This window comes from Lissotriton vulgaris, chromosome 10 (assembly GCF_964263255.1).
Source record: "Lissotriton vulgaris chromosome 10, aLisVul1.2, whole genome shotgun sequence".
Taxonomy (NCBI): Eukaryota; Metazoa; Chordata; class Amphibia; order Caudata; family Salamandridae; genus Lissotriton; species Lissotriton vulgaris.
In genome coordinates, this window is record NC_141698.1 from 419,791,211 (window position 1) to 419,812,068 (window position 20,858).

Genomic DNA, 20,858 nt, shown 5'->3' on the forward strand with positions numbered 1-20,858 from the left:
AGCAGCAAAGAAGACGGGGAGAAGACAGGAAATGGATAATGGAAGTATAACAGAAGGGCAGGAGCAGTGAGTGAAAGAAGAGAGGAGGAGGAGGAGGTGTAAAGAAAAGGAAGATGAGAAGACCAGGATTACGTAGGAAGGAAAAAAAAAGGAGACAAGACTAAGACGAGCATTGGCCGTGCGGCTGCCGCGCGGCCGCAAAAGAAAGTCTAGCAAGAGGCAGAAATAATGATTTTAAAAAGTCAGTCCTGGAACCCTCCAAACTAGTTAATTTGCTCACGATGGATCCCGCGCCATATGAGATTGTTATTTCACTCGCAATTATACAGCGTTTAAAAATTCTTTATTATTACCACTGTTAGTCACAAGGTGTTAGCTTGTAGACACGCGCATATGGAGCAGGATTACTGAATGAATAATACAAGCTCAGACACGGGACGAAAAAAACCCCAAAAAAACCATGGCTGTTTATCAGCGCCGCGCGCCTCTCTGCAGACTCCCCCTGCATTCCAGAGAGGCGTGCGACGCGATCCGGTCTGCATTGGCATGCTGAGGAGAGAAGACCTGGCCGCGCACACAACGTTATCCTATGGGGAAACGCTGCGCGCGGCCAGGTCTTGTCTCCCTTCGTCGGTCTCAGACTGCTGAGACGACGACTATAGTTCTCGCTTGCAAGAACGCGCTTTCAGCGCGTTCGTCGTAGGCGAGACCTAAAAAAGGCACTTACCTGTGTTTCTGCCGCCTCCCCTGCCTGGTTGCTCTCCTTCCCGCTCCTCGCCGCCTCGCGTCCTTCTTCATTGAAAAAAACACTACCTTGTATGTCTTGCGGGTCCGCATGCACACTCGCAAGACGTACAACCTAGAGTTTTTTTTAATGTAAAAGGACATGAGAGGAGCAGGAAGGAGAGCGGCCAGGCAGGGGAGGCGGCAGAAACACAGGTAAGTGCCTTCTTTTTAGTATTTATAAAGTATTTGGAAGGGGGGAGGGAGCTGCTAACTCCGCTCCACCACGGAGACTGAATTTTGCCTACTCCACCTTCGCCACGGAGCCTGGAGTAAGGAAATCTCCGTAAACTCCGCTGGCGGGGTGGAGTTACCCATCCAGTGTTAGATTTGATGTTGTCACCCGTCATGCAGGAAAATGTTATTTGATGCCTTGGAGAGCTACTGGCTTCTTGTATACCAAATCCCAGATTCACTATTCGTTTAAACTGTGGCTCACATGACAGCGGCTTAAATGGAAACGCTGATCCACTTCTTTGCGCAAAAAACATTTTGCGTTAAAATTTAATGCAAGAGTACAGCCAAATGACATTGTATCAGACATCACCAAATCTCTATGTATATATGCAAAGGACATTAAACTGGGCGGCAACTGTGCAGAACACCCATGGATTTCCATGCAAAGCTAGATCTACTAATACAGTGTGACCTGGCTTTGCATGAAACAGGAGTGCCTAATGAAAGCTGGTGCGTACAACTAGCAAAAGGATAATTGCATATTTCTTTAATGCGTGTAGTATTCTCAAAATGAGAAATAATATGCAAATTTTCATTGGGTGGGTGTCCATGAAGTGAAATCTTATGCAGAACACTAGTTGTTTGCCTTTGCTGATTGGTGCGAAACTAAGTGCTGCACATAACAAGTGTTTATGCGTGAATGCAGCTGATTAAATCATCAACACACAACACTTTGTAAATATAATGTTGCAATTTTATTTTACCGTTTGCACTACCCAGCAAACCATTGTTTCCATTAAATTCACATAAAATGTTGAAAACATACAATGAAGGGTATGCTATGGCTTACTCATACTGTTTATGATTTGTGTTAACAAGTCATGAAAAGGGGAAGGAAAAGCAGAGAGTCAAGAGTGTGTGGATGATGATTAAAGAAACAGGAGCTAAAGCAGAACTCCAATATGTTGTCTTTAATGTCTTTTATCCAGGACCGCTATCCCCATCTTATGAGCAGAGTGAGAGGAAGAGGGACATTCTGTTCGTTTGACACGCCATCAGATGCGATAAGGACCAAGCTGATAGCTAAAGCAAGAAATAAAGGTACCGACTTATACACAGTCTTGTTCATTCTTGATTTCTGGGAAAGCACATCCTTAGCAGCAACGTTGTGTGGAATTGGGTTAGGGGATGGAGCTAAAAGAAGGTTTAATACCTTTAGGGGGTTAATTAAAAAAAAACTGAAGATAATCCAGATTTTGGAGACTGGTCTGTGTTTCCTCAGAATATTACAGTAAGCAAGGAGGTAACATTACTAAAGCATTGTACTCATTTAATGTCAGACCTCTGTAAACATTGGTCCAGATATACTAAGCTACTTTGTAGTCGCAAAGTCTCCGCTTTGCTAAACCGGAGCCTTTGCATCCACAAAATAGCTTTCTGGTATTTACCAAAACCAAACAGGGATTCAGTAAGAAGTTGTCGAATCTCAAGTTGGGTTTGAGAGTACGTATTGTTCCTATATGACAAATGCAATTTTATACAAAAAGGTGTGTCCTGTACCTTGCTTGATAATATTGAATACTGTTGGTTGTTAACACTGGTCCTCTTAGATACTGTCTCTTTCGATTTCCATTTGGGAGGGACAAAATGCTTATTTCATCAGTTTCACAAAGCTGCTCACACCGTGGCAAGTACTGTTAAGGTTTTCTATAAGACTGGCAGTAGAATTATAAACTGGCCTCAGTGTCAGCAGAAGTGTTCCTGTGATCTATGAACTATTGTGCCTTTTTCTAAGTGATTTTTCAATTACTGCTGTTGACTCTAATTTCATCCCTTTTAGATGATTGTGAGAATACCACTTTGAGGATAATAATAATAACTAATATAACAGCAACTAATTTTTGATAGAGTACTTTATATTGTACTCCTGCCATTTCTTAGTGTTGTAAATAATAGGCAATTTTAGTACCCAGATTAGTGGTACTCACTGACCGATCTTCCAACTACAGAGTTGACCATGGCAGGTTCTAACTTCTAAACTGCAAAGTCCAGAATATGTCAGCAGCAAACTTTTAAATGTCAGAGTCATCTTGCTTGCTTGATAGGTAGATGTGGTAGAGAAAGCAAAGGCTCAGTGCCAAATTTACAATTCCTGGCGCATCCCTGCAAATCAGCAGGGATGCTCCAGGAAACTTGCGACACGCATCACAATCCTTGCGCCACCACGGATGCGGCGCATTTACAATGCGGCGCATCATGCCGAATGGAAATGCAGATGCGTGTCGCATCTGCCGTCGTTACATTGGCATAGTGCTGGAGTTGTGTTGTGGGCGCGACACAACTCCAGCACTGTGCCAACCCGGCCTATCTTGCACATGGTGGTGCACATCTGACGCCTGCTTCAAGCAGGCGCAAGGTTTTGACGCAGCGGGGTCGGAAAAGTGACTGAGTGAAATCTTGTAGATTTCACTCAGGCACTTTTCCGTGGCGTTGCTGCACCGGAACGCCTGACGCAGGTATCATGTGGCACAGGGCTTTACAACGTGACGCATCTCCCTAGATGCATCACGTTGTAAATCCCCCGCAGAATGGAGGTAGTTTTACGCCGCTGCTGCTACACAGAAGTGACGCAACGGCTGCTCAAAAGTGGCGCACGGGGCTTGTAAATCTGCCCGCCAGTGCGTTACACCAAAGCTTTCACAACATTCAAATCTACCTATTGGAAAACAGTCGTAGATCAGAGGTTTTTATGCGATGCCTTGGATGTCCGTTTTTTTAGATTTTGCTGAGCTTATGGTTTAACTCTGCAAAAGGTGCTGATGTATTAGGAAATCTAACAAATCAATGCTACATATGCAACAGATAAAGAACATGCAGTCTCAAATTTCTTCAACAGTCTGTTGGAGGTACCTTGGAGAGAGCTTGGAATCTTGATCCCACATGTAGACTCCTGCTTTATGTTATTAGAGTGTTGTCCCAAAATGGGGCACCCTTTGTAGGAATGCAGAATTTGTCCCTTGGGTGTGCCTATGTATTTACCCAACCAATGGTCCCTGAAAAAAGTTTGGCAATGTTCTACTTTAATTTGGTGGTCTAGTGAAGACACACATGAGGCCTCAGGCACACAAGCATTTCATTGCCATTGACACAACCCTCTATGTTCCTGTACTTGGCACATCATGATCTGATGGCTCTTGCACTGTACTACATGTCCCTGGTAACCATCTGCCTGGACTGGGAATGTAATAAGCGGAGGTATAAACAAAGGGGCCCCAGGACCTATTTAATAAAGAAAACATTTTTGATGTTATCAGCTAGACAGGCCACATACATTTCAGCCTCTTAATCAAATCAAGTAGGAGTCAATTATACTCTGCAATGGAGCTAACTTGATCATGCCTAAAATAAAAAATACAGAGAAAATTGAAAGTAAAATGTGGGTGATACAAATAATGTAAATATGTATGTCTTTTTGTAAAGTATTATAGACAGTGATGTTAGTGCTTATGCTTTGATGTAGTCCAATCCAAAAGTAAAACGTTGAGGTGGTAATTTGCATCCAGGGCATTCAAGTAGCCGGACCTTATTATTTTGTAACCCAAAAAAAGAAGCTTTAGAGTGAATCTTGAAATTTGTCAATTTCATAACTTCTGTTGCAAATGTGTTTAACCCATTAAGTTCACCAGAATTACTCGCTTTTTTTTTTGATCACCTGGTTTTTGGACCATCACTTTGAGTGAGTCTCATTAACTTGGTCTCACTCATAATTTCACAGTAATTGTACACAGTGTGTTTAATGGCAGTTTCACATTTCAAGGTAAGACCTCTGCAGCACAGCTAAGGTAGGGGGCAGTAGGCTTGTTACATGTGAACAAGCGTGTGCACATGTGTGTGAGCTGCACATACAAGATTGCTGCTGTGAGCAGTCTGGTAATAGAACACAGGCGGCCTTGTGCAGAGGGGACTCTGCAAAGATAGGTCCTTACCTGGGTATGTCTTAAAAAAATTGTGGGCATTTATAGATTGGTAGCCGCCATCGAACCTGCTCTGCTCTGCTGATGGGGAGAAGTGCCTGTCTCTGTGTGGCTCCTTTGAGGGACTCCAACTCCAGGCAACCTTTGCGCCTGTTTATCATGCTTAATAGCGCGATGACGGCACACGGGGCGCGCCTGGGCCAAGGGTGGGCCTATCCACGCCCCTCATCGCCTGAAAGAGGCTGGGCCGGGCCACCCCTCTAATGTCCTCTACTTCGGCATTCATTTGGACGTAGAATGCTGATACGGAAAGCAAAGCCTTCTGAACCGGAAGGAGAAATTATTAATACCCCGGACTTCTTCCTATTGAGAGCGGCGGATGTGCTCTCTAAGGAAATTGAGCTTACAGAACGTCGCCTCTCCTTGGAAGAGGTAAGACCTATTGTTGCTCTCTGTCCCTATTGTCTCAATCGGAGTGGATGGGTTAGAAGGTCTGGTTACTCAGAATTCAGCAGACAGTACATTGCACTTGATTGAGATCTCTAACACTATTGGGGTAGATAAGAGCCCTATGGAGGAGCCTCCATGTAAGAGAAAAAGAGGGAAGGCTAAGAAAACAGTTTTATCTAAGTCAGTTAAAACATCCAGAGCATCTACCACTTCCCCTTTAGATGTGCCATCAGCCATGTCCTAGGGTGCACACTCCGATATTCTATCTAGCACACACCCTCTAAGCCAAGGAGACGATCTATGTCAGAATATTGACCCGATCATGAAGCCACTTCTACACCCGCTCCTGAGCAAACTAGATAAAATAGAGGAGAGACTAAATCAATTATCCAACTTAGAATTGGCTTGTGACCGAACGGGGAGGGGGCAAAACGGAAACTTACTACAGTCTTGCCTACCTTATCTACCTTCTGGTGGTATCATACCTCTGCTCCCGTTCCTGCTTTACATTTATGGGCTGAATCACAATCATCGAAACTCCCACCTAAAGAGACCCTGCGATCTGATAGACAATCAAAGACACTTTGGCGATGTGATTACTGGAGGAATTTCATCTAGGACCCACCTCGCCCCACAGATCTCTGCCCCTACGAAACTTGAGTTGTTAAATATCTCCAGAGTGGGGAGATCATCAGTTCCTAGTATTGTAGAGGGTAGTAATGGACAGGAAGCAAGGGGGATGGCTGTTGACCAAGGCCATGGTGCTATCAATCTTGAAAGGATTGCGAGGGATGGGACGTTTGTTTGCGCCCCTGTCAGTTGCACAGCCAAAAAGCGCCATCATGGCTGTCATTTTATTAATCCATTTTCATCTTTTTTTCTATTTTCAACATTTTCATAATTTTTTGCAACAATCCTTTCAAATAGTTCTGTTCACTTTCGAATCCACACGTGGGTTAATTTTGCAAATTTCCCAAGCTTCATATGTTCCAATCGTGACCATCCGGACCTCAAAGAAAAGGAACACGACCAAAGCAACTATTCATCCAAGGCAGTGTTTTTATTAAAAAACCCAATGCATTTCGGGCATATGCATGTCCTTCGTCAGGGGTCACTGTAAATGACAATAGAAACAATGATTTAAATTACAATTTCGTCTGCACCTAAATAATTACTTCCTAAAAGAACATATTCTTTCTTACATGTATTCATTACGTTTCTCACCCATTCCCTGTTGTGGTAACAAAGTGCCCACCCTTCTCATTCCAAACCACTTGGCTCAAAGGAAATCTTCCCTCCTTTTCACCACTTTGACACTCTGGCCTACGCACCACTCGGCTGTCCTATAGATTTCAAACCCCATCTCATCAAGTCCCCGTCTTTTTTATGCACCCCCTTCAAGCTACCCCCTTTTTTTCTTCCATTTTATCCTCTTCGATTTAGATGCATAATGTCTCTCATCACGTACCTGCCGTAACTGTTTAAAATCCACCCAGCCATCTGTTCAGTCAAATTGTTAGTTCTGTCTTTGCCCCTCCCCTATTTAACCATGTTTATATCTATATCGGGCTTCCTGATAGGTTTAATTGCCGGTGCTTTCCCGCCAATGCCGATGCGCACTAATGTATTCAAAAGCTGACACCAACTACATATCCCATAGTGCAATGTTCTAACATACGATCACGGTGAGTTATCGTAACGGTATTGAATTACTTAACACTTTATCGCATAAACTTAAGATGCACATATTCATCGTCTAATAATGTTCAGTATTGCCTTGACGCAAACAATTCAAACTAATATCAACACCGACTTTAAAGGTGAATGTAGATGTAACGCCACGTGTGATCTCCAATGTTCAATCTTTCCTGCTGTTCCCATTTGTGTCATTTGGGTGCAATATGGGGGGATCGGGATGCACTCCTGTTTATTCAAATTCGATTCAAACATCTTCCTTTCATCAAGAGAGTGCGTGCAACCTGACAATAGTGCCTTTGCCCACACAGCACCAGGTAAGCAACGATTGCGAGGGATGGGACGTTTGTTTGCGCCCCTGTCAGTTGCACAGCCAAAGAGCGCCATCATGGCTGTCATTTCATTAATCCATTTTCATCTTTTTTTCTATTTTCAAAATTGTCATCATTTTTTGCAACAATCCTTTCAAATAGTTCTGTTCACTTTCGAATCCGCACGTGGGTTAATTTTGCAAATTTCCCAAGCTTCATATGTTCCAATCGTGACCATCCGGACCTCAAAGAAAAGGAACACGACCAAAGCAACCATTCATCCAAGGCAGAGTTTTTATTAAAAAACCCAATCCATTTCGGGCATATGCATGTCCTTCGTCAGGGGTCACTGTAAATGACAATAGAAACAATGATTTAAATTACAATTTCGTCTGCACCTAAATAATTACTTCCTAAAAGAACATATTCTTTCTTACATGTATTCATTACGTTTCTCACCCATTCCCTGTTGTGGTAACAAAGTGCCCACCCTTCTCATTCCAAACCACTAGGCTCAAAGGAAATCTTCCCTCCTTTTCACCACTTCGACACTCTGGCCTATGCACTACTCGGCTGTCCTATAGATTTCAAACCCCATCTCATCAAGTCCCCGTCCCCAAGCACCCAAATGACACAAATGGGAACAGCAGGAAAGATTGAACATTGGAGATCACACGTGGCGTTACATCTACATTCACCTTTAAAGTCGGTGACGCCTGACGAAGTGCATGCATATGCCCGAAATGCATTGTTTTTTTTAATAAAAACACTGCCTTGGATGAATGGTTGCTTTGGTCGTGTTCCTTTTCTTTGAGGTCCGGATGGTCACGATTGGAACATATGAAGCTTGGGAAATTTGCAAAATTAACTCACCAGGGTTTCCTACTTTTTTCCAAAATAGCGCAGGGAGGCCAGAGGGAAAGACCCATGGGGGGCCTCTCTACATGGGTGAGATTGTTACAGGGTAGAGGAATTGTGCATCGACAGTAGGGATATTTTAATAATCTAACTACAGATGCTTAATGCCCCTGATCTGCTGATTATCAATGTATACGCGAGAGGGCTGTCAGGTGGAAAAGCTTCCTGTACAGTTGCTCTCTTAGACACTTTTCTAGACCAGTATAAAGGCGCATGTAATCTGATAAGCGACTGAGATTTCAATTGTTCTTTCGAACCATTAGACAGCAATGACGTCAACCTCAGCTTAGAGGAGGACGCTCAGTAGAATATTCCGTCACTGGTCCTTCCGTTAATTGAAAAATGGACTGGAGCTGCGCTGCAGCTAAAAGTGCTATGTTTGGAGAGGGGGGTTAGGGCTGTTAACGGGAGGTCCGTTTCCGATAGGCAGGGCTCGCAAACTTACAATATTGGGTTGAGAAGTAGTTGTATAGACTTTACCTTTCTCACTAAGGAATTCTGGCCCTCCCTAATAGATATGGCAGTTCAGGAGCGGACCGAAAGCGATCATAACCCCCCTAGTACTATCCATGCAGCTTAAGGGTTTTTCTGTAATTGATTGTCCGGCACCAGATAGCGCCTTTGTGGAAGTGCAGCTTAGTAACGACACTAGGAGAGTCAAATGGAACACATGCATTAACAAAGAAGAGCACTTGGAGCAGATCAGGGAGCAGCCACGGCCGGTAGTGGGAGTACCTGCCGGGCGGGGACGTAGGGAGGGACAGGGTGGGGGTAGTAATGTATGGTTTACGGAGTTTAACAGGTAAGTAAACATATAAATAAATAAAACAAATTTCTTTACGCGCACTGCATCGCATTTGGTGATGCAGTGCACGCAACAAAATTCGTTTTATTTATTTATATGTTTACTTAGCTGTTATAATCCGTAATCCATACATTACTACCACCCCCTTCCCATCCCCACGTCACCGCCTGGCACGTACTCCCACTACCGGCCGCGGCTGTGAGGGAGCTGGTGAAAAGTGCAATAGCTACCCTTCAAAACTGTGGCACACAAGAGGAAGTTAATACAATGAACTGTTCAATAAGCTTACAGGCTTTTTTATTACAAAGTTTAAAAACCCCCAGAAAAATTCTGGCCCCAAGGTGGTCGCACGGTATGGAAAATCCTGCAGAGAGGCTTATAGAACACTAGCCAAGGCAATTAGATTAAAGAATATGGGAGACATCAAAAGGGCGAGGGTTGGGTACAAGTTAGTCCAACAGAAAGCTAAAAGGTACTGGGATGAGCAACATTGGGATGAGTTGCTCAAGGCTAGTAAAGGGAGAAGCATGGTTACCTTTTGGCATCTCGTGAAATGGGGCAGTGGCAAACCAAGCCAAGCTCCAGTTAACCGTGTAGCCCCCGAGCAGTGGGTATCACATTCTAAGGCCCAGTTTGTCACGGCGGAACAAGATTCAGAACAGTTCAAAACGTCCCCATTTAATTCCTCTCTGCACTTTACAAAGAAAGAGGTAGAAATAGCGTTAAACTCAGTTCCGAGAGGTAGGGCGCATGGGTTGGATTGTATCCCAACTGATCTGTTTTTGTATGATAAAGCGAACTGGGTAACATATATCCAATTACTTGCGAATCCCATTGCCAGTGGTGCTCCCATGCCAGATACACGGCCAGGAGCAGAAATCCTCCCAATTTTTAAGAAAGGTGACCGCTCCAACCCAGGCAACTACAGGCCTATAAGCCTCATTGATTGTATCCAAAAAGTCACAGCCAGGCTGGTATTAAGTCGTATCCAGGCCTGGATAGACAAATTTGACATCTTATCTCCACTGCAGGTGGGGTTACGTTCACACACCAGCACTATTGACCAGATTTTAGGTTTATTTTAATTTATTGGCGTGTGGTAATCATAGGAGGGGGTACCCTATACGCAGCCTTTATTGACCTTAAGTCGGCTTTCAACCTTGTCCCACGCACCAAAATTTGGAGAGCCTTTGTGGAACAGGGCATGCTATTGGAACTAATGGCCATTTTAGATACATTACATGATTCTAACTATGCACAGGTATGGTGGGGACAGCAGGGGAGTGTTACCGATAGGTTTCCTATTGCAAATAGGGTTCGACAGGGGTGCGTTGTAGCACCAACCCTCTTTTCCCTGTACATCAATAGGGTAGTGCAGTATTTCCAGAATCATCCCACTGACGCTCCTACCCTAGCGGCATGAATATTCCTATGCTCATGTTTGCGGATGTTACTTTGATAATTTCCAAGACACAAAAAGGACTCCAGTCGGCTATTGTTAGCTTTGAGGAGTTTTGTTGGGACCATGACCTTACAGTTAATGTGGAGAAAAACAAATTTATGGTTCTACATAAACATAAGGTTATATGTCAGAGTAGCTATGAACGAAGCCACCTTAGAGCAGACTTACATTTTTACATATTTGGGGATTACTTTAGGTAGAAAACTTAATTGGAAGCCCTACATTGACCAATTGGTCCTTAAACACGCCCAATAGTCCGGTGCCCTGTTGAAGGAACAGCGTCTTTCCCACACCAAGCCTGTTGCACCTGTCCTAAAAATATACAACTCTAAAATTAGCGCCAGGTTTTATCTGGGGCAGAATTATGGGGATTTGACAACTTAGCCCCTTTGGCTACAGCCCAAAACAAATTCCTGAGGGTAATAACTGGTCTTCCCCAATCAACACCATTACTGCTCTATTTTTAGATCTGGGTTGCCATTTTATTGAGGACACGGCGTGATTTAGACCAGTGGCTTATTGGAGATGGCTTTGGGTCACACCAGAATTGTCCCTGTACGCCCAGGCTCTTCTTGAAGTCAGGGAGGCAGATCTTATGTGTAAAATCCCCTGGCTGAGACGGGCAAAAGATATATTGAGCGAGATGGGGATGAGTAGACTGTGGGAAAATCCTGTTGATAATTTCTTTCCTTCAAAGAAGGAATTTAAGGCGGTGTACTGGAACATGGTCAAAATGAAGCGTTATTCCTCTTTAACAAGGCTGTCACTAACAAAGGAGCTCCTAGAGCATAAACATGACACAGAGTATGAAGGCTCCTGTGGTTCGTTTACAGTTTTTAATGATAGGAAACTTTACCATCAATTTAGACTGGGCCCACTCCCAATTAATTCGTTTGTTAGTAAATGGCATGCCCTGAACCATAGCAAATGCCTCTTTTGTCCAACTCAGAACTAATCTTTAGCACACATTTTATTTATTTGCCCTGTTTACAAAATTCCCAGGCACAAATGGGTCAAACCAATTTGCTTGATGTTAGAACCGGCTGTCTCTAGTTGGCAGAGGTATACACTTCTGACAAATAGGGACACTCCTTTTCTAGTCAGGGCAAGGGGATCACACCCTTCGATAACCCCTGCTCACCCCCTTGGTAGCTTGGCAGAGCAGAACAGGCTTATCTCAGAGGCTGTGTGTTAAGCAATTATGACCACATACAGTAACAAAGTGAATACACTACAAATGGACACGACACAGTAGTATTATAAAAATAAGTATTTTTATATAAGGCTTAGCACAAGACCAAAATAACGGCAAACTGTACACAATCGGAATAAATACGTTCGGGAAGGAAAAAGGATAGTTCAAAGGTAGTTTCTTCTTTAGCACAAAGAGTCTTTTAGTATCAAGCAAATCTTCTTCTTGGAAACACAGTTCTTAGCAACAGGGTAACTCACACGGGAGCTACACAACGCCGGGGCAAAGATAATCCACAGGTTCGGCGTCGACCGCGAGGAGCGCTACGTCGGGCCTGGAGTCACACGGACCCCCAACAACACAGTACCTTAGGAAACTTAAGCACACGATGATCAGCGGCGTCGAGCAATCCGGCGTCGCGTCTTCGGTGTCGATCAGGCCTCAGCAGGCGTTGTCGATGATGCAGTTGCACAGAGTGAGCAGCGCTCACGGCGTCGAAGGGCACACGGTTGATGCGATCAGCAGCGGGGCAGACACGAGGTCCTCTGGAGTTAGAGCCGTACTCCCACTCACTGGCGTTGCTGTTGGCGTCGGTCGGGCCCAGCGTCCGATCGTCGTGATTGCTGGTTCTTTCCGAGGTGCTGGATTCACACTTCCAGCAAATAGCACTTTTAGCAGATGAAGTCCTTTAGCCCTGTGACTTCAGCAGGAGACTGGCACTCTTCCAGTCCTTGGAGATTTTCTTAGCAAGCGTGAGAGTACACACAAAGTTCCTCTCTCCTGGTTCCTTGGCAAAAATAAAGAAGCACTGCAGGATTCCCCCAACAACAGCACACTGGCAGAAGGGGTAGGCAGTCCTTTAGATCAGCAGGCCTCTTGTCCTTGGTTACAGGGTTCCTTGTCAGAAGTGATCTGATTTCCTAGTTCAGGGGTCCTTCTCTTATACCCCTTTTCGTCTTTGATCCCTTTGTCTATGCCGGGGGTTTCCCAACATCCTGGGTCTGTGGTGGGCGGAGCTAGGCAGCAGCACCTGGCCTATTCATTGAGCCGGGCTGAGTCCTCAGACGCCCCGTAGGAGGTGGAGCCAGCATTGATACTGGCAGGAGCAGAGCTATCGCCCTCCTGGCAGGAGGTGGGGCTAGGATCGTCCATGGCAGGCACAGAGCCATCAGTCGCTTAGCAGGAGGTGGAGCCAGCATTGTATCAGGCAAGGCAGGCTATCAACAACTACTCTCCCCCTACTCTCAACGTAAACGTCCCACTCATCCCACACTGACTCATCCAGACCTGTGGAGCCACCCAGCTCCTGTCACACACACGCAAGACCAGCAGAAACCAGATATGGTTAGGCAAGAAAATAGACACTTTTTAAAAGTGCTATTTTCGAACCCAGAGTCCAAAAACCATCCACACCAACGGATGCGTAATTAAACCCTGAGTTCAGGGATACCAAACTCGACATTGCACCATGCTCCCCGAGCCAGCTAGGATTATAGCGTTAATAATCCCGGCGGCCCATTCTATCCAACGGAGAGCAGGCTACCTCGCAATAGTGAAGCCCGAAGATGGCGGCACTTCACTATCAGGACATGCCAACTTGGTCAGGCGTGTCCTACCTTACACTTACAATGCACCCTGCCCATGGGCCTACCATAGGGGTGACTAACATGAAGTTAAGGGAAGGTTGGAGGGGCTGGCAAGTAGGGATACCTGCGCAACCGGCGTGACAGTACAGGACTGCACGTGGGTCTCGCAATGACCGACCCGTAGACATTCTTTTCCAAGGCCTCTCCTGTGGGTGGCACAACGCGTGCTGCAAGCCCACGAGCAGCATTTGTATTTACAAGCCCCGGCACTCCTGGTGCACTAGACTGGGGACTGACAGTAAACCAAATAAGCCAAACATGGATACAGTAGATACGTCATTTTAACATAGGGAGCACTTGCGCTATGGCACTGATCAGCAGTGACACGGCGCCCAAAGCATATACCAGCAAAAACATCGTAAAACAGTAGAGGCAAACAGAGAAAATGGAGGAGAGACTCAAGCCAATGATGTCAGGTCTAACACGTGTCCCCTCCAGCTGAAATGTGGGGAGAACTACCCTTAACCTAGGGAGCCCTCACCACTAAGGCGGAAAAATCTGGACAGACCATCAGCATTGGCGTGATCTGTACCAGGGCGGTGTTCCACCGTAAAGTCCATCCCCTGTAGAGCAATGGACCACCTCAACAGTTTTGGATTCTCACCCCTCATTTGCATCAACCCATCTGAGGGGCCTGTGGTCTGTCTGAACCCGGAAGTGAGTCCCAAACAGGTAGGGTCTTAGCTTCTTCAGCGCCCAGACCACAGCAAATGCTTCTCTCTCTATCGCACTCCACCTCGTTTCCCTGGGAAGTAACCTCCTACTGATGAAGGCTACAGGCAAGTCTCGGCCCTCTTCATTCACCTGAGCTAGAACAGCCCCCACGCCATGCTCTGAAGCGTCCGTCTGAACAATGAATTCTTTCGAAAAATCGGGTGCTTGGAGTATAGGTGCTGTGCACATTGCAGTTTTCAGGGTGTCAAAGGCCGTTTGACAGGCATCAGTCCAGATCACGTTTCGTGGCTGCTTCCTGGAAGTCAGCGAAGACAAGGGGTGCACAATGTTGCCGTAATCCTTGACAAACCTCCTGTAATAACCCGTGAGTCCTAAGAAGGCTCTCACCTGCGTTTGGGTTTTGGGCGGTGCCCAAGCCAGGATGGTATCAATCTTGGGTTGCAGGGGGGCCACCTTACCGCTCCCTACTTGGTGCCCCAAGTACACCACAGAACCCTGCCCAATCTGGCACTTACTGGCTTTGATTGTGAGGCCTGCTCCGCGCAGGGCCAACAACACTTCCTGGAGGTGGCGCAAGTGTTCCTCCCAGCTGGCGCTGAACACTGCGATGTCGTCCAGGTAGGCGGCACTGAATTCCTCCAGTCCAGCCAAGACCTGGTTGACCAACCTCTGGAAGGTGGCAGGGGCATTCTTCATCCCAAAGGGCATCACCCGGAACTGGTATAGCCCATCTGGTGTGGAGAATGCTGACCTCTCTTTTGCCCCATCAGTCAAGGCGATCTGCCAGTACCCAGACGTTAAATCGAACGTACTAAGGTACCGGGCAGCCCCCAACCAATCGATGAGCTCATCAGCTCTGGGGATGGGGTGTGCGTCAGTCTTCGTGACTGAATTGAGCCCTCGGTAGTCCACGCAGAACCGGAGTTCCGGTGAAGCACCAGGCGCTGCAGCCTTCGGGACCAAGACCACTGGGCTGGCCCAAGGACTGCTAGAGGACTCAATCACCCCTAACGCAAACATTTTGGAGACCTCCTCCTTAATGTACGCTCGGACCTTGTCAGTCACCCTGTAAGCCTTGTGCTTCACAGGAGGGCTGTCTCCGGTGTCAACGTCATGGACACACCAATGCGTGACACCCGGAACCAAGGAAAACAGATCCGGGAATTGTCCCAACAGGTGGCGACAATCCTGTTTCTGCTCAAGGGTCAGTGTGTCAGAGAGGACCACACCATCCACTGACCCGTCTTGCTCTTTAGCATACAGGAGGTCAGGAAGAGGCTCACTCTCCTCCTCCATTCCATCATCTGTAGCTAGGAGCATGCCCACTTCGGACCTTTCTAAGTGGGGCTTCAAACGGTTGACATGCAGGACCCGCAAGGGGTTCCTGGGAGATTTCAAGTCCACCAAGTAGGTGACATCGCTCTTCTTCTCCACAACCTTAAACGGTCCAGTCCACCTGTCCTTGAGCGCACAAGGTTCCACAGGGGACATGACCCACACTTCCTGACCAGGCTGAAGCTCTACCAGAGTGGCATTCCGGTCATACCATCGCTTCATCTCCTCCTGGCTGGCCTCCAGATTTGCCTGAGCAAGTTCTCTGAAGCGCCGAGTCTGGTTCCGAAAGGCCAGCATGTAGCTGTATACATCCTGGGGAGGTTTCCTGGGAGATTGCTCCCAGCCTTCCTTGACCAGACTCAAAGGTCCTCTTACCGGGTGACCGTATAAGAGCTCAAAGAGGCTGAACCCTAGAGCCTTCTGTGGCACCTCACGGTAAGCAAACAACAGGCATGGCAAGAGGACGTCCCATTTCCGCCTCATTGGTTCTTCAAGACCCATAATCATGCCTTTCAGGGTCCGGTTGAATCTCTCAACCAGCCCATTTCCTTGAGGGTGGTAAGGAGTGGTGAACTTGTAGGTTACCCCACACTCCTTCCACAGAGACTTCATATAGTTCGAAATGAAGTTGGTGCCTCGGTCGGACACCACCTCTCTGGGGAACCCCATCCGGGAGAAAACACCCATCAGTGCTCGTCCCACCATGGGGGCCGTCACTGTTCGGAGAGGGATGGCCTCCGGGTACCTCGTGGCATGGTCCACCAAGACCAGGATGAACCTGTTGCCCAGGGCTGTCTTGGGGTCCAGGGGCCCAACAATGTCAATACCCACCCGGTCAAAGGGGGTGCTGACCACCGGAAAAGGTTGGAGGGGAGCCTTCTGCTTCCTTCCGCTTTTCCCACTTGCCTGGCAAGTGCGACAAGTCTTGCAATGGATGTCTACATCCCTACGCATCTGAGGCCAATAAAAATGGGTGACAAGCCTGTCATAGGTCTTGTCCTGCCCCAGATGTCCAGCTAACGGTACGTCATGAGCCAAACCCAGTAGGAAGGCTCTGAAGCGCTGGGGTACCACCAGCACACGGGCTGACCCAGGCTCAGCAGCCTTAGGCTCGCTATACAGGAGGTCGTTCTCCCAGTACACAAAATGTGACCCTGACTGATCACCTGAGGATTGGGCTGAGGCCTGCTGCCTCATGCCCACAAGAGAAGGGCACACCTTCTGTTCCGCACAGAATTCCTCCCTGGAGGGACCACCATCCTGCTGCCAGTGGGTCAGCTCGGGCAGATCTCCCAGTTCGGCAATTTGTTCCCCTGTGGGCTCCAGGGCATCCCCCTCAGGGTCTACCTCCTCCTGGACCACGGGAACAACGGGGGCCGGTTTCCCGCGCCTCCTGCCTCTTCTCTTCACAGCTGGGTCCTGGGCCTTACTTTCAGGCTCCGGGACCCCATCAACACCCTTACTCGCTGTCATGGATCAAGTGGTTGCACACACCCACTCTGGCACACCCAACATTTTCAAGTGCGCCGCTCGCTCCACCTTAGCCCAAGGGGAGTCTTCCAAATCATTGCCCAGGAGACAGTCGACAGGCATGGCGGGCCTCACAGCAACCTGAAGAGTACCTGAAACTCCCCCCCATTCAAAGGAAACCTGAGCCACCTCACACTCTTTCTGGGAGTTATCGGCAGCTATCACGGGGTAGAATGCGTGGGGAACCACCTGCTCTCTGGACACCAAGTGACACTTGACAGCTGTCACACTCGCTCCGGTGTCTCTGAGAGCTTCCACTCTATGGCCATTAATGGTCACCCACTGCCTATATTTACTAGTGTTACTAGGCAGAGGGGGTGGAGGGACCATTTGCATGTCTCCTAGCGAGACCAGGGACATTTCTGCGGGACCCCTCCCACCATGGACAACCATCTCCTCCCCTCCCAAGGCTACACTTGCCAACTGACGAGGGGGTGCACGCGGCGGTGCATTCGAATCCTTTTTGGGACACTGGGGGTCATAAAACCGGTGTCCCACCTGCCCACAACCGTAGCAGGTTAGGGGGCCCCTATGAACAGGTTTACCCGTCGGGGCCCCTGGCTTCTTCTCAGGGGGAGGCTGGGAACCTTTCCCTTGGTTTCCTTGGGGATTACTTTGGGGCCCTTTCTGAGACTCCTTCTGTTTACCCTTGTCCCCCCCACTCTTCTGCTGGGGACCCTGCCCACCTTTGGCTGAGTCTCCCACTGGACCCTTGTGGACCCTGGTACTGACCCAGCGGTCCGCCTCCTCAGCAAGTTTTCTAGGGTTAGATATCTTGCTATCAATCAGGTGCTGGCGCAGCTCTGGAAAACAGTTATTAGACAAGTGCTCCCACGCAAACAAATCATAAAGAGCTTCATAACTTTCCACTTTGCTGCCCTTTACCCAACCATCCATGGCTCTGCAAAAATAAGACACATATTCAACCCACGTCGTACCAGGCAACATCTTACATTCTCTAAAAGCTTGTCTGTACTGCTCGGGGGTTAAACCATATCGCAACATTAAAGCATCTTTCATATGAGCATACGACATCCTATCCACAACAGGCATGTCTAACAGGGTATCTCTTCCCTCATTCACAAAGCGACCCCACAACCCCGCTCCCCAATTCTTCTCAGGGACCTGGTGGGCCAACAATGCTAACTCATATGCTTTAAACCATTGACCAATATCTTCATTCTTATTGTAATCTTTGATCACATCTTTCGGGAAGTAAAACTTACTTTCTGCAGGCTCGGATGGAGTGCTACCACCAGAGGGATTCAACTCTAACCTCTTAGCTTGGATATCCAGTTCCCTCAACCTGGCTTCACGCTCCAAAGCTAACTTCTCTCGTTCAAACTCCAACTTTTTGATCTCTAAATCAGCTTCCCTTCTACCTCTTGCATTTTCTAACTCCAACTGCCCATTTATTTTTAGCCTTGCCATCTCCATGTTGTAAGCTCGCTCTTTCGCCCTTTCTTCTCTTTCTTCAGGGGAAAGACCTTTGGAGGAAACACTGCTTCCGGGAGAGGGCACAGGTCCATTCACTGGCACCTCCTCATCCCCTTCCTCTGTGGGTACCACCACCACATCAGAGGGATTTCTGGACTCCCACCAGGCCTGCAATGCTTTATAAAAATCATCTTTTCTCGAGAGGCCGGTGGTAGGAACTTCAAACTGGTTGCAAAAGTGTTTCAGCTCATCTTTCTTGTATCTCTTTAGCTTACTCCTCTCGAACTCTTCCACAACAACGATAGCAGGGGCGGTGACTCCGTTGTCACTCATGGTTAAAACTGGCAGTGTTCAGAAAATCAAGTTTCAGAAAAGCGGAGAACAAAAATAGGATCCTTCCGAATTAGATTGTGACTGCGTTATGGTCTGCTTTCACTACGTAGCGCACACTAATTACTGTACATGGGTCATAAATGCAAGGTCCAAATCCTCACCGCTGCATCCAATGTTAGAACCGGCTGTCTCTAGTTGGCAGAGGTATACACTTCTGACAAATAGGGACACTCCTTTTCTAGTCAGGGCAAGGGGATCACACCCTTCGATAACCCCTGCTCACCCCCTTGGTAGCTTGGCAGAGCAGAACAGGCTTATCTCAGAGGCTGTGTGTTAAGCAATTATGACCACATACAGTAACAAAGTGAATACACTACAAATGGACACGACACAGTAGTATTATAAAAATAAGTATTTTTATATAAGGCTTAGCACAAGACCAAAATAACGGCAAACTGTACACAATCGGAATAAATACGTTCGGGAAGGAAAAAGGATAGTTCAAAGGTAGTTTCTTCTTTAGCACAAAGCGTCTTTTAGTATCAAGCAAATCTTCTTCTTGGAAACACAGTTCTTAGCAACAGGGTAACTCACACGGGAGCTACACAACGCCGGGGCAAAGATAATCCACAGGTTCGGCGTCGACCGCGAGGAGCGCTACGTCGGGCCTGGAGTCACACGGACCCCCAACAACACAGTACCTTAGGAAACTTAAGCACACGATGATCAGCGGCGTCGAGCAATCCGGCGTCGCGTCTTCGGTGTCGATCAGGCCTCAAGAGGCGTTGTCGATGATGCAGTTGCACAGAGTGAGCAGCGCTCACGGCGTCGAAGGGCACACGGTTGATGCGATCAGCAGCGGGGCAGACACGAGGTCCTCTGAAGTTAGAGCCGTACTCCCACTCACTGGCGTTGCTGCTGGCGTCGGTCGGGCCCAGCGTCCGATCGTCGTGATTGCTGGTTCTTTCCGAGGTGCTGGATTCACACTTCCAGCAAATAGCACTTTTAGCAGATGAAGTCCTTTAGCCCTGTGACTTCAGCAGGAGACTGGCACTCTTCCAGTCCTTGGAGATTTTCTTAGCAAGCGTGAGAGTACACACAAAGTTCCTCTCTCCTGGTTCCTTGGCAAAAATAAAGAAGCACTGCAGGATTCCCCCAACAACAGCACACTGGCAGAAGGGGTAGGCAGTCCTTTAGATCAGCAGGCCTCTTGTCCTTGGTTACAGGGTTCCTTGTCAGAAGTGATCTGATTTCCTAGTTCAGGGGTCCTTCTCTTATACCCCTTTTCGTATTTGATCCCTTTGTCTATGCCGGGGGTTTCCCAACATCCTGGGTCTGTGGTGGGCGGAGCTAGGCAGTAGCACCTGGCCTATTCATTGAGCCGGGCTGAGTCCTCAGACGCCCGCAGGAGGTGGAGCCAGCATTGATACTGGCAGGAGCAGAGCTATCGCCCTCCTGGCAGGAGGTGGGGCTAGGATCGTCCATGGCAGGCACAGAGCCATCAGTCGCTTAGCAGGAGGTGGAGCCAGCATTGTATCAGGCAAGGCAGGCTATCAACAACTACTCTCCCCCTACTCTCAACGTAAACGTCCCACTCATCCCACACTGACTCATCCAGACCTGTGGAGCCACCCAGCTCCTGTCACACACACGCAAGACCAGCAGAAACCAGATATGGTTAGGCAAGAAAATAGACACTTTCTAAAAGTGCTATTTTCGAACCCAGAGTCCAAAAACCATCCACACCAACGGATGCGTAATTAAACCCTGAGTTCAGGGATACCAAACTCGACATTGCACCATGCTCCCCGAGCCAGCTAGGATTATAGCGTTAATAATCCCGGCGGCCCATTCTATCCAACGGAGAGCAGGCTACCTCGCAATAGTGAAGCCCGAAGATGGCGGCACTTCACTATCAGGACATGCCAACTTGGTCAGGCGTGTCCTACCTTACACTTACAAAGCACCCTGCCCATGGGCCTACCATAGGGGTGACTAACATGAAGTTAAGGGAAGGTTGGAGGGGCTGGCAAGTAGGGATACCTGCGCAACCGGCGTGACAGTACAGGACTGCACGTGGGTCTCGCAATGACCGACCCGTAGACATTCTTTTCCAAGGCCGCTCCTGTGGGTGG

General features: G+C 47.7%; 1 protein-coding gene across 4 annotated transcripts in view; it reads left to right on the forward strand.

Annotated features, from left to right (window-relative positions):
- The window catches only part of ABAT (4-aminobutyrate aminotransferase), a 712,333-nt gene that overhangs the window by 680,456 nt on the left and 11,019 nt on the right, over window positions 1-20,858 (forward strand). For all 4 annotated transcript variants that reach the window (XM_086941270.1, XM_086941269.1, XM_086941268.1 and 1 more), the window contains exon 15: window positions 1,950-2,061. In XM_086941270.1, the coding sequence (XP_086797396.1) occupies window positions 1,950-2,061 (112 nt within the window). The remainder of the gene's footprint in view (window positions 1-1,949; window positions 2,062-20,858) is intronic.